Source organism: Bombina bombina, chromosome 3 (assembly GCF_027579735.1).
Source record: "Bombina bombina isolate aBomBom1 chromosome 3, aBomBom1.pri, whole genome shotgun sequence".
Classification (NCBI taxonomy): domain Eukaryota; kingdom Metazoa; phylum Chordata; class Amphibia; order Anura; family Bombinatoridae; genus Bombina; species Bombina bombina.
In genome coordinates this window covers 526,324,842-526,341,498 of record NC_069501.1, presented here as the reverse complement: position 1 = coordinate 526,341,498, position 16,657 = coordinate 526,324,842, and the positions used below count along the sequence as shown (strand labels likewise).

The 16,657-nt window shown below is 37.3% G+C and overlaps 1 protein-coding gene across 1 annotated transcript in view; it reads right to left on the bottom strand.

Moving 5' to 3' along the window:
* Positions 1 to 16,657, bottom strand: part of LOC128653573 (uncharacterized) — a 261,458-nt gene that overhangs the window by 87,693 nt on the left and 157,108 nt on the right. Inside the window, exons 17-18 of the mRNA XM_053706954.1 lie at positions 16,110 to 16,211; positions 7,929 to 8,140 (exon numbers count right to left, since the gene is read on the bottom strand). Coding sequence (XP_053562929.1) covers positions 7,929 to 8,140; positions 16,110 to 16,211 — 314 coding nt within the window. The remainder of the gene's footprint in view (positions 1 to 7,928; positions 8,141 to 16,109; positions 16,212 to 16,657) is intronic.

Below are 16,657 nucleotides of genomic sequence, written 5' to 3'. Positions count from 1 at the left end.
CCTCTAATGACTTTGACCTATTTGATGAACTTCTGGACTTTAATAAGTTCATGAGAAAAGTGACCCTAAAAAAACATTTTTCTGAAATGAATGATGTTAAGGATTCTGATAATTCTGTAACTAATGCAAGATCTGATATTGATGCTACTATATTTAAGAATGTTGAAGAAATGAATTTCAGTGAACTATGTGATATAACTGATCTAGTATCTTTACATAGAGATAGTCTTAGACATAGTGAAGAAAATATTGTGGTTCCTAGAAGTAACATGAAATATACGAATAAACATTTTTATCCCTCACAATCTAGGGGTGAAAATATAGGTTTGTTTCATACCATAGTTGAACAAGAACTTACTAAATTAAATAATTGTGAGAGAAAACAATTTAAACATACTAACAATTTATCTAGAACAGAATGGCAAGCACTTCAGAACCTACAAAGAAATTAAAATATAGTGATTACAAACTCAGACAAGGGTGGATTTATAGTGATTCTAGATAGAATAGTCTATGTAACAGAGGCCTACACAACTGAGTGATAGAGATACTTCTAAGGCTCTTACATTTAATCCTACCACAAAATTTGTGAATGAATTGGATAAAATACTGACAGAGGGATTAAAATTATGTATACTAGATGATAAAACTGTAGATTCCCTTTTAGTCAAATTTCCAGTAGTATCTACCTTTAAACATTTGCCTAAGATCCACAAAAATCCATTAAAACCCCCGGTGAGGCCCATTATTTCTACCATTGGCACCCTAGGTGAGAAACTAGGTGAATGGATAGATGGATTTTTGCAGCCTATTGTTATCAATATGCTAGGACACCTGCGAGATACTAAACAGTTGCTTAGGAAGTTGGATGGGTTCTTTTGGGATGATTCATATTTCTTATTGACAATATAGATGTAGTTTCATTATATTCTTGTATTCCACACAGCCAAGGCCTTTTAGCCTTGGAAGAGATTTTGAAATTCTACACTAATTTTGATGTTGTCTTTATTAGTTATTTGGTTGATGTGGTTAAATTTCTACTCACCCATAATTATTTTGTGTTTGAAGGTAAGATGTATTTGCAGCACAGAGGTATAGCTATGGGGGCAAAATTTGCCCCCTCATACGCGAATATATATTTGAGTTATTTTGAACTTTTTAAAATATTTGGGGACCTAAATGACTTTAAAGACAACATCAAATTTTATACTAGGTTCATCGATGATGTACTAATAATCTGGCATGGTAGTGTTATACAGATGGAAAATTTTGTCAAGAAATTAAATGATAATAGCATGAATCTAAGATTTACTTGTAATTGGGCAAAAGATAGCATTAATTTCCTGGATTTAAAAATTAAATCAGATAAAAGAAACCAAGTCTTAGCTATGGAAGCTTTTAGAATAAGAAATCGCTGGTAATACCATTTTAAGAGCAGAATCAAATCATCCCAAACATCTTAAAAGGGCAATCCCCAAAGGTCAATTTATGAGGCTCCACTGGAATTGCAGTAGCATTGAAGATTATGACAAACATGCAGACCTATTAAAAGAACGCCTTATTGACAGAGGTTACAGTAAGAGACTCTTAAAAGACACTCAAGATAATGTGAGATTAATGTATTGAGATAGCCTACTTAAAGATCAATCCAAGACAAAGAACATAGATAAGAATCTTGTTTTTCTACTCAGTATAATAACCAATATAACAAGATATGTAGCATAGTCAAAAGATATCTTCCTATCTTAGAAAAGGAACCTTCACTAATGAATATATCAGCTGTTATCCCTGATGAAGTGCTTTTTGTAAGCAGAAGGTGCACTCGCCGTGTATCAAAGTGTTTTTTTAAATACAAAGTACTTTGTATTAAAAAACACTTTGATACACGGCGAGTGCACCTTCTGTATTATTTTGCTGTTTACTTCTGGGTGGCACCCCGGGAATTATGAACATAACTCAGGAACAGAGAGTGCTGGCTTATTAAATTATATATATATGTTGCATATTACCCAAGCGGCTGAGGGAAAAGCCTGATGTAAGATCATAAATCCGATGTGCTTCATCTAGTCACTGCATCAAACATATATACGATGCACTGTAATTCCCCCATCTTCATTATCTTTTTTGCCTCTGCCTGGGGGGTTCAAGGGGGGCAACGCACCCACTTGTTAAACCTCATTCCCCAAGGTTCACTTAGGGTGGATGCCAGAGGATGGGCATTGGGGCCTTCCTTGAACCCCAAAGGTGGAGGCAAAATAAATAGTGTAGATGGGGAATTACAGTACATTGGGCTTTACCCACGGCTGCTTGGGTAATGTCCGTTTTATCCGGGTTATCCTAGGATTACCCAGATTTCTTACTTTTCTTGCAACATATGATAGGAAAATTAGAGGATTACAGATGTTGTAGCTTCCGGAACAGAATGTTCAGCAATCATACAGGATGTGCAGTGGGTCAGAATATCTGAAATAAGAGTGGTAATACTGTATATGGGGAGTCAAGTCATAGAGAGCTTAGGATTTTAATAACAGAATTTCAAATTCCTTTTAGGAATAAAATAGCCGATAATGCTTGTCAATTAAATAAAGGAATCAAGTTGACGGATTCTGGGTGGAATAGACAAGGGAAAATGGAGACAGTGGATTATTAACCAGAGGAAAAATGTATTATTTAAAGAGACTGTAAGTGAAGTTACATTGAGTTGTAAATATACAAAGAGTGAAATATTACATACACATTGATGCTGTAATTTATTTCTTATCAGTAAAGATCAACATGTGGCGTTACAAATGATATCTTATGAAAATACATTTAAAATAACATATTAATGCAAAGCTAAAATGTTCTAATTTATTAGTGCTTTTTATTATTATAAAAATGCTCCACGGATAACTATTTGCAAACTCCTGCAAAACAGTGAGACTCAAATTGTTGGAAACTATTTGATACGCTGTGCATTTTAGTTCATGTTCCTCTCTAGATTTCTACAACATCTGAGAAGATTTTTGGTTGGCAGATGCTCTGTATAGGACTGTATTGCAGAATGTCATCAGTAGTCAGGCCAGATTGACTGGAAGAAGAGAGCTCTCAAAAGCTAAATTCAGCTACGACTTTCTGATGTCTTAAAGGGATATGAAACCCAAATTTGTCTTCCATGATTCAGATAAAGCATGCAATTTTAAGCAACTTTCTAATTTAATCCTATTATCAATTTTTCTTCATTCTCTTGTTATCTTTATTTGAAAAGCTGGAGTGTAAGCTTAGGAGCCGGCTAATTTTTGGTTCAGCACCCTGGGTAGTACTTATTGACTGGTGGCTACATTTAGGCACACTGAGCAACGGGTCCATATCTGGTTTCCTGCATCACCCTTAGGCTGCTCCTAGGTAGTAACTCGTCATAGAACAAGCTACTGAGCTGTTGTTCGTTCCTGGTTGAATGCTTCTCTTTTTGTATGCATTTGTATTATGACACTTTGGGAGGTCTCCCTAAGGGTGATGGGGGAAAACAGATGTGGACTCCTTGCCCAACGTGCTTAGAGGATTATGGCTGTACATCACTGGGGTTGTCATGTTCCTTGTTCACAGGAGAATTGCCTGTTATTTTGGGGCTGGACTGACCTCAGACTGATATACTACAGGAAAGTTTTCCTCAGTGAAAAGCACAATTGGGCTAAAAGAGGCTGCTACTAGGTTGTAACTCGCCATAGAACAAGCTACTGAGCTGTTATTCGTTCCTGGTAGAGAGCTTTTTTTCTGTATGCATACCAGAGAAGCATCCTACAATTGGTCCGACATATATAAGCTTGTAAGAAGTGCATAAAACTTTTAAATATTCATTGTTTGTCAGGAGTGGAAAACGACCGCAAAGCTCCACCCAACTATTGCGTGTATATTTTGGTATGTTAAGTTTCTGCAATCACAATCAACTTTTAAATACCTTTTCCTTCTTGCACAAGCTGATTTGTGCATATGCAATTTGAAATATAAAACTGAAAAATATTAAACATGTACTGCTAAATTGTCATACAAGAAAACAGTTACATGGACAATGAGAAAGTTATGGGTGGAGCTTGGCAGCCATTTTCAGCTGCTAACAAACAATGATAATTTAAAAGTTTTATGTAATTCTTACAAGCTTATATATATATGGAAGCCGTTGCAAGATGTTTGTCTGGTATGTAACAATAAGTAATAAAGAATAAGTATTGTCCCTTTAATAAATAAACAGTACTGTGCAAAAGTCTTAGGCCACCATTAGATTTGTTGTTTTAGCAAAGTTTTAATGACCATCCATATTTATTAATATACAAATAGAAAACACAGGAAATATGTACACAAAATATAAAAAACCTCCACAATTTTCAGAACAAAATGCCTTCTTCAGGCAGAAATTTGTATTTAGTGTGACCTCCCTTGGCACCAAGCACATCTTGAACTCTTTTGTGGAGACTGTCCTGAAGTTTTCTGAAAAAATCTTCTGGTATATTATACCAGGCTTCATTCAGCACTTCCCAAAGTTCTTCTTTAGATTCAGGTTGTCTTTTATTTCTTTCTCTGTCCAGGTGATACCATACTGCCTCTATAATATTCAGGTTGGACTTCTGTGGAGGCCAGTCCATGACTGTCAGTGTTTTATCAACTGTTTTTCTCCTCAAATATAATTTCACTGCATTAGCAGTGTTCTTGGGATCCTTATCATGCTGAAAAATAAAACCATTACCAGTCAGGCTCTTTCCAGAAGAAATGGCATGATGAATTAAAACCTGTCTGTACTTTTCAGCATTTATTATACCATCAATTTGGGCAATATTGCCAACAACACTGGCAGAAATGCATCCCCAAACCAGGACAGACATGGCAGAAATGCATCCCCAAACCAGGACAGAACATGGTTCACCGAAGGCCGCAAGCACTAATTCTTCCATCTCTCTCCAATTCTTCTTCTCACATATTGTTCAACAATTGGCTGCTATCCTTCCGCAAAGACCGTTCCTGATCAAGATTCTTTGGAATGTAGAAGGGTCAACTTGGCATCCTGATGAAGCTGCCAGAGACTGAGCCAGGTCCTTGCTGGACTTCATCCAGTCTCTCAAAGAAAAAAACTCTGAGAGACTTCTCATCAGATTTGGAAAGTTTTCTTGGCCTTCAAGTCCTTTTTTTGTCCTTGACCTCTCCTGATTCTTAAAATTTCTTTATAACAGCTTGAATACCATGGGGTCAATTTATTAATGTGCGAGCGGACATGATACAATGTAGAGTATCATGTCCGCCGCACATCGATAATGCATTTATCATTGCACCAGCAGTTCTTGTGAACTGCTGGTGCAATACCGCCCCTGCAGATTTGCGGCCAATCGGCCGCTAGCAGGGGTATCAATCAACCCGATCGTATTCGATCGGGTTGATTTCTGTCCGCGGCCTCAGAGCAGGCTGACAGGTTATGGAGCAGCGGTTTTCTGTTTCCGGCAAGCCTGAAGGCTCGCTGGAAACATGGGGCATCAAGCTCTGTACGGAGCTTGATAAATTGACCCCCACATCTTGAGTATTTCCCTTTGAAAGTGACCTTGCTGATGCAAAAGTATGATTTTACATCTGTAAAATTATGTGATCTTTGGCATTTTGAATGGAATGATGTGATTAAAAGTAGGTCTTATTAGCAAGCTTCTAATTAAATAAATTCATACCACATGTGTATGTAATGCTCAAGCATGTCTTGCATAAACCTGGTGGAATAGACCTTTTTTACAGCAGTCATTTTGACATGAAATAGTAGGACAAATACAGGTGTTAGCAATGACATTAATTAGGGTTCCTGCTACAGGGAGTGCAGAATTATTAGGCAAGTTGTATTTTTGAGGATTAATTTTATTATTGAACAACAACCATGTTCTCAATGAACCCAAAAAACTCATTAATATCAAAGCTGAATATTTTTGGAAGTAGTTTTTAGTTTGTTTTTAGTTTTAGCTATTTTAGGGGGATATCTGTGTGTGCAGGTGACTATTACTGTGCATAATTATTAGGCAACTTAACAAAAAACAAATATATACCCATTTCAATTATTTATTTTTACCAGTGAAACCAATATAACATCTCAACATTCACAAATATACATTTCTGACATTCAAAAACAAAACAAAAACAAATCAGTGACCAATATAGCCACCTTTCTTTGCAAGGACACTCAAAAGCCTGCCATCCATGGATTCTGTCAGTGTTTTGATCTGTTCACCATCAACATTGCGTGCAGCAGCAACCACAGCCTCCCAGACACTGTTCAGAGAGGTGTACTTTTTTTCCCTCCTTGTAAATCTCACATTTGATGATGGACCACAGGTTCTCAATGGGGTTCAGATCAGGTGAACAAGGAGGCCATGTCATTAGATTTTCTTCTTTTATACCCTTTCTTGCCAGCCACGCTGTGGAGTACTTGGACGCGTGTGATGGAGCATTGTCCTGCATGAAAATCATGTTTTTCTTGAAGGATGCAGACTTCTTCCTGTACCACTGCTTGAAGAAGGTGTCTTCCAGAAACTGGCAGTAGGACTGGGAGTTGAGCTTGACTAAATCCTCAACCCGAAAAGGCCCCACAAGCTCATCTTTGATGATACCAGCCCAAACCAGTACTCCACCTCCACCTTGCTTGCGTCTGAGTCGGACTGGAGCTCTCTGCCCTTTACCAATCCAGCCACGGGCCCATCCATCTGGCCCATCAAGACTCACTCTCATTTCATCAGTCCATAAAACCTTAGAAAAATCAGTCTTGAGATATTTCTTGGCCCAGTCTTGATGTTTCAGCTTGTGTGTCTTGTTCAGTGGTGGTCGTCTTTCAGCCTTTCTTACCTTGGCCATGTCTCTGAGTATTGCACACCTTGTGCTTTTGGGCACTCCAGTGATGTTGCAGCTCTGAAATATGGCCAAACTGGTGGCAAGTGGCATCTTGGCAGCTGCACGCTTGACTTTTCTCAGTTCATGGGCAGTTATTTTGCGCCTTGGTTTTTCCACACGCTTCTTGCGACCCTGTTGACTATTTTGAATGAAACGCTTGATTGTGCGATGATAACGCTTCAGAAGCTTTGCAATTTTAAGAGTGCTGCATCCCTCTGCAAGATATCTCACTATTTTTGACTTTTCTGAGCCTGTCAAGTCCTTCTTTTGACCCATTTTGCCAAAGGAAAGGAAGTTGCCTAATAATTATGCACACCTGATATAGGGTGTTGATGTCATTAGACCACACCCCTTCTCATTACAGAGATGCACATCACCTAATATGCTTAATTGGTAGTAGGCTTTCGAGCCTATACAGCTTGGAGTAAGACAACATGCATAAAGAGGATGATGTGGTCAAAATACTCATTTGCCTAATAATTCTGCACTCCCTGTATTGCTAAAGTGTAACGGGAGATCACACAAAATACTTGCTACTTTAGCCTATAGAAGCTGTTTTGTCTGATTTTTAATACTGCATAGAAATTACTGGGGGGGGGGGTTCTAAAAAAGAGATTGAGAAATAATTATATATGGTAATTAAACTATTGGTAAAAAAAAACAAATCTAATGGTGACTTTTACACAGTACTGTACATATGTTTCATGTATGATATGTTCAGAAGCATGCATAGAGCAAATTATTTGAACTTCAGTATATTGTAACTCAATATGTTAGAAAGGATAGAATGGAAGTGAAATGTGATTGAATATAAATACCTATGGCTAATCCAAATGTGATCATAGCAGGAGTGCCATATTGGGGATTAACAAACATTTATATCCTCACAGGTACATTAAAGGATCTATTTAAGTGATGAACTCTTTCAGATCATGTAAGTAAATATATTGATCAGGGGGCATAAGGGAACCTGTTGAAGAAGCCAATTTGGATACACTAAATTTTAGGACTAGCAACTATCTAATTGATATAGCACTTACCTTCATTGGACCACACAATCCTCCCTGAAGGTTGACCTGAAGGACTACTACAGCCCGACTATCTATACCAACAGTATTATCTACAAAGCAGGTTTTGTCAATAAGATGAATAAGGTTGTAGTCATAGCCAAGGGCAGTCAGAAGACATTTGTTAATAGAGATGTATATTAAACTACCATCGCAGGTCAGTGATGAGAATAGGTCTGCAACAGCTGAAAATAAAGAATCTCATGTTAATGACAATAAATGGAATGTAATGGAAATGTTATGACAATGTAAAAAGTCTTTTGTTATTACTATAGTCAAAGTATTGTGTAAAAACAACATATGACTAATAATAACAACATCTAAGAGGGACAACACATTTAGAGAGATATCATTTTGTACATGAAGCATGGGGAATGGATTTAAAGGGACACTCAAGTCAAAATTAAACTTTCATTATTCAGATAGACCATGCAATTTTTTTTTTACATTTTTATTTTAGATCCATTTTCAATAACAGGGAGAAAAAAACAACACAAAAAAATATATAAATCATAACATTAATACAAAACGTTGCTAGTACATTGCTCATAGTACCTTCTTACAAGTATTTTTCAAATAGAAAAGAAAAACAAAGTTGTACCACTTAACCATTTATCTTAATGTATAATCTATCATACTATACGATGTCCCAAAAAAACGGAAAATGGATAATTTTGTATACATATATCTTCATGATTAAAATAAAAACAAATCTAAACAATTCAAAATAAAACAAACCAAGGCAAAACAAAAATTAAAAACCATCCACACCCAAAAAAAAAAAAAAAAAAAAAAAAAAAAGGAAGCGGAAAACCCCACCCCTCTTATACAATGATTAATTTAACCATTTTTCTTTAAACAACCTAAGCAAAATTTTAAAAGTCAGCCATGTCGTTACATTCTTGTATTCCAAAATGCACAGTGTTTTAGTAAAAAAAAGAAAAAATAGTGAAAGAATTACATTGAAAACAAATAGACCTATACTCTTCCTTAAAGGGCCACTAAACCCAAAATCTTTCTTTCATGATTCAGATAGAGAAAAGAAATTTAAACAACATTACAATTTACTTCCATAATTTATTTTGCTTCATTTTTTAAATATCCTTATTTGAAGAAAAAGCAATGCACACGGTGAGCCAATCACATGATGCTTCTATGTGCAGCAACCAATCAGCAGCTAGTGAGCATATCTAGATATGCTTTTCATCAAAAAATATCAAGAGAATAAAACAAATTAGATAATATAAGTAAATTAGAAAGATGTTTAAAATTGCATTCTCTTTCTAAATCATAAAAGAAAAAATGTGGGTGGCATGTCCCTTTAAGTTATACTTGATTCATCTTAAAGTTAAACACTGGAAATAGCCTTGTCACTGGAGGGATAATGTCATATGAGCCATTATCTGTGCCATCCCTGGCCCTGTATATTAAATCCTCCAATCTCTATCGCAAATTGAATCATTTCTTGTTAGAGACCCAGCTTCAGGAGAAGAAATTCAGGATGACCAATCCTACTGACCATACATATCACCCCCAAGGAGAAACTGAACCCCCACCATGGAGGGAAGTGAAGAGGGGAAGGGAAAAAAAAAGTGAAAAGTAATAACTAAGTTTAATCTTGAGCAAGGAAGATTACCAGACCCCCAATAGCACTAGCTCTGAATTCCTGAATGGGTAGGTCAGATATTCTATCTCATTAACCGACAGCGTTTTAATAAATACTGACCATTTTAAAAAAAAAAAAAAACTTGAATATCTACTTCCTCATTCATATCAGTATCCCTTTGTTCTAGCATACACTGCTTCTTTAAACAATTTTTAAGCTCAGTTATACTGGGACTCGCACTTCCTTTCCATTTCTTAAAAATTAAATATCTTGCCGCTAAAATAATCATGTTAACTATAGACCATGCAATTTTAAACAACTTTTCAATTTACTTCCATCATCAAAATGTGCACAGTCTTTTTATACTCAAACCTTTTGAGTCACCAGCTCCTACTGAGCATGTGCAAGAATAAATGTGTATGCGATTGTGATTGACTGATGGCTGTCACATGGTACATGTATGCATTTGTGATTGGCTGATGGCTGTCACATGGTACAGGGGGCGTGAAAATAGACATAACTTTTAAAATTATGAGAAAAAAAATCTACTACTCATTTGAAGTTCAGAGTAAGTGCTATTGCATTGTCTTGTTATCATGCATTTGTTGATTATGCAAATCTACTGTGTTGACTGGTCCTTTCACTTTTTTTTAGGATAAGAACATAATATATGGAACAATAGATAACCGAGGAAAAGAGATATTAGGCTGAACGTTCTCCATAGAATCATTAGTTAAAAGAACAGATCTTCAGAGTTATTTACTACGTTGGTAGAGATCTTCCTGGTCATAAAGTTATTATGTTTGTTAATACCATTCACCAGTGTGTAGATTATTTCTGGACTAGATCTCATGCTAAAATATTGTTTTGAGAAATGTGATGCTGTTCAGCTTGTACTCTAAACTATCACTATAGAAATTGGGAGAGGCCAGTGGGAAATTAAGCCATACATCTCATTAATACATTACGTCTGGCACGTTTGCCAGATGTAAAATGGAGAAAAAAAGGTGGATATTACATTTGCTTTGTCATGGAATACTGGAGTAGAAAGTCACAAAACAAAATGTTTACATAAGTATATTATATATCACACTTATGTGTTCATTATGTAATCATGCATACACATACATATACAGTAAATGTCTATATGTGTGTGTTGTATTTGATTTAAAAATAAAATGCTGCTTTTTAGCACATTTCAGTAACAAATACATTTGTGAAACATATATATGATGCACTGTAATTCCCACATCTTCATTATTTTTCCACATGGGGGTTCAAGGGGGGCAAATCCCCCCTTTTAAACCTCATTCTCCAAGGTTCACTTGGGGTGGAAGCCAGAGGATCGGTGGGGCGCCTTCCTTGAACCGCCCAGCAAAAAAACATTGTGTCGATGGCTTTACTCAGAGCTGCTTGGGATTTCAGACTTTACCCATAACATATATATATATACAAAACACGGAAGGGAACTGCACTCTCATACCGGACCGGGTACACATCCCATGACCCTGCAACATGCTCAGCCCTGGGTGCCACTGGCACTCACAGGAAGCTGTGCTGTCCCCAGAGCCACAAGCAGTTAACCCCAGACAGGTCTGGGTGCAAGAACCATAGGGAAAATTACAAAACAAATTAATACAACACACAGAGAAAACCCAGCACTCACTTACAAGCTCTCAGCTAAGATTTAAAAGCAAAAATGGAAAGGTTAGTCACCGCATCTGGCCAAATGGGACAAGCTCAGGTACCACGTCAAGGTCCTCTCCAATACCTGAGACCCTAAAACAGCCACACAATGCAAGCTTTCAAATCCAAACAAACTGAAAACAAGGGAAGGGTGCACAGGAATATGTAACCACCCTAGACATATACAAAACACGGAAGGGAACTGCACTCTCATACCGGACCGGGTACACATCCCATGACCCTGCAACATGCTCAGCCCTGGGTGCCACTGGCACTCACAGGAAGCTGTGCTGTCCCCAGAGCCACAAGCAGTTAACCCCAGACAGGTCTGGGTGCAAGAACCATAGGGAAAATTACAAAACAAATTAATACAACACACAGAGAAAACCCAGCACTCACTTACAAGCTCTCAGCTAAGATTTAAAAGCAAAAATGGAAAGGTTAGTCACCGCATCTGGCCAAATGGGACAAGCTCAGGTACCACGTCAGCTTGTAAGTGAGTGCTGGGTTTTCTCTGTGTGTTGTATTAATTTGTTTTGTAATTTGAGGGCTGATAGGATTCTATCAGCCAATCGGAATTAAGGTGGAAAAAATCTGATTGGCTGATGGAATCAGCCAATCAGATTCAAGTTCAATCCGATTGGCTGATCCAATCAGCCAATCAGATTGAGCTCGCATTCTATTGGCTGTTCCGATCCCTTAAAGGAGCCTTCATTCGTCGTAGTCCGTCGGTGAAGAAGGATGTTCCGCGTCGGCGGGAGGAAGATTCAAGACCCGGCTTGGAAGATGACATCGCCCGGATAGAAGACCTCTTCAGCGCCTCTTGGAAGATGACATCGCCCGGATCGAAGACTTCTTCAGCGCCGCCTGGATGATGACTTCATCGGATGGAAGATTTCTTCAGCGCCGCTTGGAGGATTACCTTCTTCCGCTCCGGATGTCCACTTCGGTTCCATCGCTGCTCGGCTGAGTGAAGACGACTCAAGGTAGGATGATCTTCAGGGGATTAGTGTTAGGTTTTTGTAAGGGGGGTTTGGGTTAGATTAGGGGTATGTGGGTGGTGGGTTTTAATGTTGGGGGGGTTGTATTTTTCTTTTACAGGCAAAAGAGCAGTTTTCTTTGGGACAAGCCCCACAAATGGCCCTTTTAAGGGCTGGTAAGGTAAAAGAGCTTTGAACTTTATTTAATTTAGAATAGGGTAGGGCATTTTTTTTATTTTGGGGGGTTTGTTATTTTATTAGGGGGCTTAGATTAGGTGTAAGTAGCTTAAAATTGTTGTAATATTTTTAAAATGTTTGTAACTTATTTTTTTATTTTTTGTAAATTAGCTTTTTTTATTTTTTGTAACTTAGCTTTTTTTATTTTTTGTACTTTAGTTAGTCTATGTAATTGTATTTAATTGTAGTTATTTGTAGGTAGTTTATTTAATTAATTTAATGATAGTGTAGTATTAGGTTTAATTGTAACTTAGGTTAGGATTTATTTTACAGGTAATTTTGTATTTCTTTTAGCTAGGTAGTTATTAAATAGTTAATAACTATTCTAACTAGCTAAAATAAATACAAAGTTACCTGTAAAATAAATATAAATCCTAAGATAGCTACAATATAATTATTATTTATATTGTAGCTATATTAGGGTTTATTTTAAAGGTAAGTATTTAGTTTTAAATAGGATTAATTTAGTTAATAAGAGTAATATTATTTAGATTTATTTAATTAATATTTAAGTTAGGGGGGTGTTAGGGTTAGTGTTAGACTTAGGTTTAGGGGTTAATAATTTTATTACAGTGGCGGCGGTGTAGTGGGGGGCAGGATAGGGGTTAAAACATTTATTATAGGTGATGACGGTGTAGGGGGGGCAGGATAGGGGTTAATAATTTTATTATAGAGGGCGACGGTATAGGGGGGGCAGGATAGGGGTTACTAGGTATACTGTAGGTGGCAGCGGTGTCCGGGAGCGGCGGTTTAGGGGTTAATACATTTATCAGAGTTGCGGCAGGGTCTAGGAGCGGCGGTTTAGGGGTTAATACATTTATAAGAGTTGCGGCAGGGTCTAGGAGTGGCGGTTTAGGGGTTAGTAACTTTATTTAGTTGCGGGGGGCTCCGGGGGCGCCGGTATAGGGATAGAACAGTGTAGTTTAGTGTGGGTGCGAAAAAGCCGAAGAGCAGCGAGATTGGATGTGTGATAACTCTCACAGTCCGCTCCTCATCGCCCCGCGGCATTTTGACAGCTTTATTTGATAACTTAGGCGAACGTATTCAAGGTCCGCGGCGGCAAAGGTAGGCAAGCTTAGGCGGGCGTATTGGGCCGGCGAAGGCAGAAAAGTAGACGGCTTGATAACTACCCCCCTATGGGGCCGATTTATCAAGCTCCGTATGGAGCTTGATGCCCTTTGTTTCCGACGAACCTGAAGACTGCTGCTACATAACTTGTCCACCTGCTCTGAGGCAGCAGACAGAAATCAACCTGATCGAATACGATCGGGTTGATTGACACCCCCTCCTAGTGGCCGATTGGCCGAGAATCTGCAGGGGGCGGCATTGCACCAGCAGTTCACAAAAATGCAGACAGCGTATGGTGTTGTGCAGCGGATATGATACGCTACATTCTAAATTCTCAAGTTAGTGTGCAACGGCTTTTGCGCAAGCACTACCTGCGCACTTTAAGAGTTTACTTATGGAGGTGTTTGCACACAAAAGCACTAAATAGCATGCCACTTGTAATCTGGCCCATGTATTTTATTGGAATCAATATTATTGATGGTGTACAGAGAAGCAATAGATGGACATATACATATTATACAACTGCAATAGGCAGTTTTAAAAGAGACATATATAGAGGCCTACGTATCAGACCGTCAACTTACTTGCATTCAACGGCATCAATACGCTCGTCTGACATCGCCTAACATCGCGGCTGCGGACCTGAATACGCTCTCCATATTTAACAAAAAAGCTGTCAAAAAGCTGCGCACCAAGTACGGGGCGATGAGCAGCGGACTGTTGTTAACTAACAGTCATCGATCTCGCTGCTATTCGACTTTTTCACAGCTTTATTTGTATACTGTCACTAAACACAGCCACTATACTAAACTGTTTAACCCCTATCCCGCTGCTCCCGGACCCCGCCGCAACTAAATAAAGTTATTAACCCCTAAACCGCCGCTCCCGGAGCCACAGCATCTCTAATAAAGTTATTAACACCTACCCTGCCACTCCCGGACCCCGCCGCAACTAACTAAATGTATTAACCCCTAAACCTCTGGCCTCCCACATCACTACCACTTACTAAACCTATTAACCCCTAAACCGCCAGCCCCCCACATCGCCATAAACTAAATTAACCTATTAACCCCTAAACCTAACATATTAACTCATCCCTATCTTATAATAAATGTAAACTTGCCTTTAGATTTAAATTAAACTATATTAAACTAATAATTAATCTACCCTAACTGTTATACTAAAATTACATTAAACTATATTAAACTAATAATTAATCTACCCTAACTGTTATACTAAAATTAAATTAAACTATATTAAACTATTAATTAACCTACCCTAACTGTTATACTAAAATTACATTAAACTACAAATTAAATTAACTATATTATATATTATACACCTAACCCTACCCAAATAATTTAAATCTACAATTAAAAATTACAAAGTTACAGAAAACTAACAACTAAGTTACACAAAATAACAAACACTAAGTTACAAAAAAAATAAACACTAAGTTACACAAAATAAAAAATAAATTATCAAATATTTAAACTAATTACACCTAATCTAAGAGCCCTATGAAAATAAAAAAGTCCCCCCAAAATAAAAAAAAATCCTAACCTACAATAAACTACCAATGGCCCTTAAAAGGGCCTTTTGCGGGGCATTGCTCCAAAGAAATCAGCTCTTTTACCTGTAAATAAAAAATACAAATACCCCGAACAGTAAAACCCACCACCCACACAACCAACCCCCCAAATAAAAACCTAACTAAAAAAACCTAAGCTCCCCATTTCCCTGAAAAGGGCATTTGTATGGGCATTGCCTTAAAAGGGCATTTAGCCCTTTTTCAAAAGCCCAGACCCTAATCTAAAAATAAAACCCACCCAATAAACCCTTAAAAAATCTTAACACTAACCCCCGAAGATCCACTTACAGTTTCTGAAGAGTCGACATCCATCCTCAAAGAAGCGGCAGAAGTCCTCATCGAAGCCGGCAGAAGTCTTCATCCAAGCGGCCGAAGTCTTCATCCAAGCCCGCAGAAGTCTTCACCCAGACGGCATCTTCGATCTTCATCCATCCGGCACAGAGCAGCTCCATCTTCAAGACATCCGACGCAGAGCATCCACTTCTTACGATGTCTTCTTCGGAATGAAGGTTCCTTTAAATGACGTCATCCAAGATGGCGTCCCTTAGATTCCGATTTGCTGATTGAATTCTATCAGCCAATCGGAATTAAGGTTGAAAAAATCCTATTGGCTGTTGCAATCAGCCAATAGGATTGAGCTTTCATCCTATTGGCTGATCCAATCAGCCAATAGGATTGAGCTTGCATTCTATTGCCCATTCCTATGATAGATATTAAATATATATTTTACATACACTCACACACATGTGTGCACACACACATTATATAATAAAATAACTTTATAAAGAAAAACAAGAAACATAAAGTATATATATATATATAGATCAATTCTTTTTTAGTTTAAAATATATTGCAAAAATTATTTTATTCAAAATTGAAATATGCTCATGTACAATTCTATTTTGACCATTATGTCTTTTTAAGCTACCATTTAGGGGAGAATATTTTTCACAGCTTAATTCAAATATAAAAAAGCAAATACTTACTCTTGTCTCTGTATGTTGTCTCGTTGCATACACAGGTAGCCACACCGCCACTGTAAACACAAATTTCATCACTCAAACATGGAGGACTGCAGGTGATTTTATCTGTAAGAAATAATAAGAAAAAAATTATATTTTTCAGGAACCCCCCCTCCCCAAAAAAAGTGGTACATTTCTATGTTCAGCCTTAAAGGGACACTAAACCCACATTTTTTCTTTCATGATTCAGATAGAGCATGCAATTTTACTGAACTTTCTAATTTACTTCTATTATCAATTTTTCTTCGTTCTCTTGATATCTTTATTTTAAAAAGCAGGAATGTAAGCTTAGAAGCAGGCAGAATTTTTTTAGTCAGCACCCAGGAAAGCTCTTTTTTGTTATGGTTTATAGAAACATCATATAAAGTATATGAACATTCATTTGTATATTTGTTAACAGGTGTCTCTGTATTATGTCATGTTCTCTTTGGGGAATTATTTATTAAATCAAATAAAACATAAAAATAATAATAATATACAAATAAGGACAAATATGCTATGAGTAAGTGACT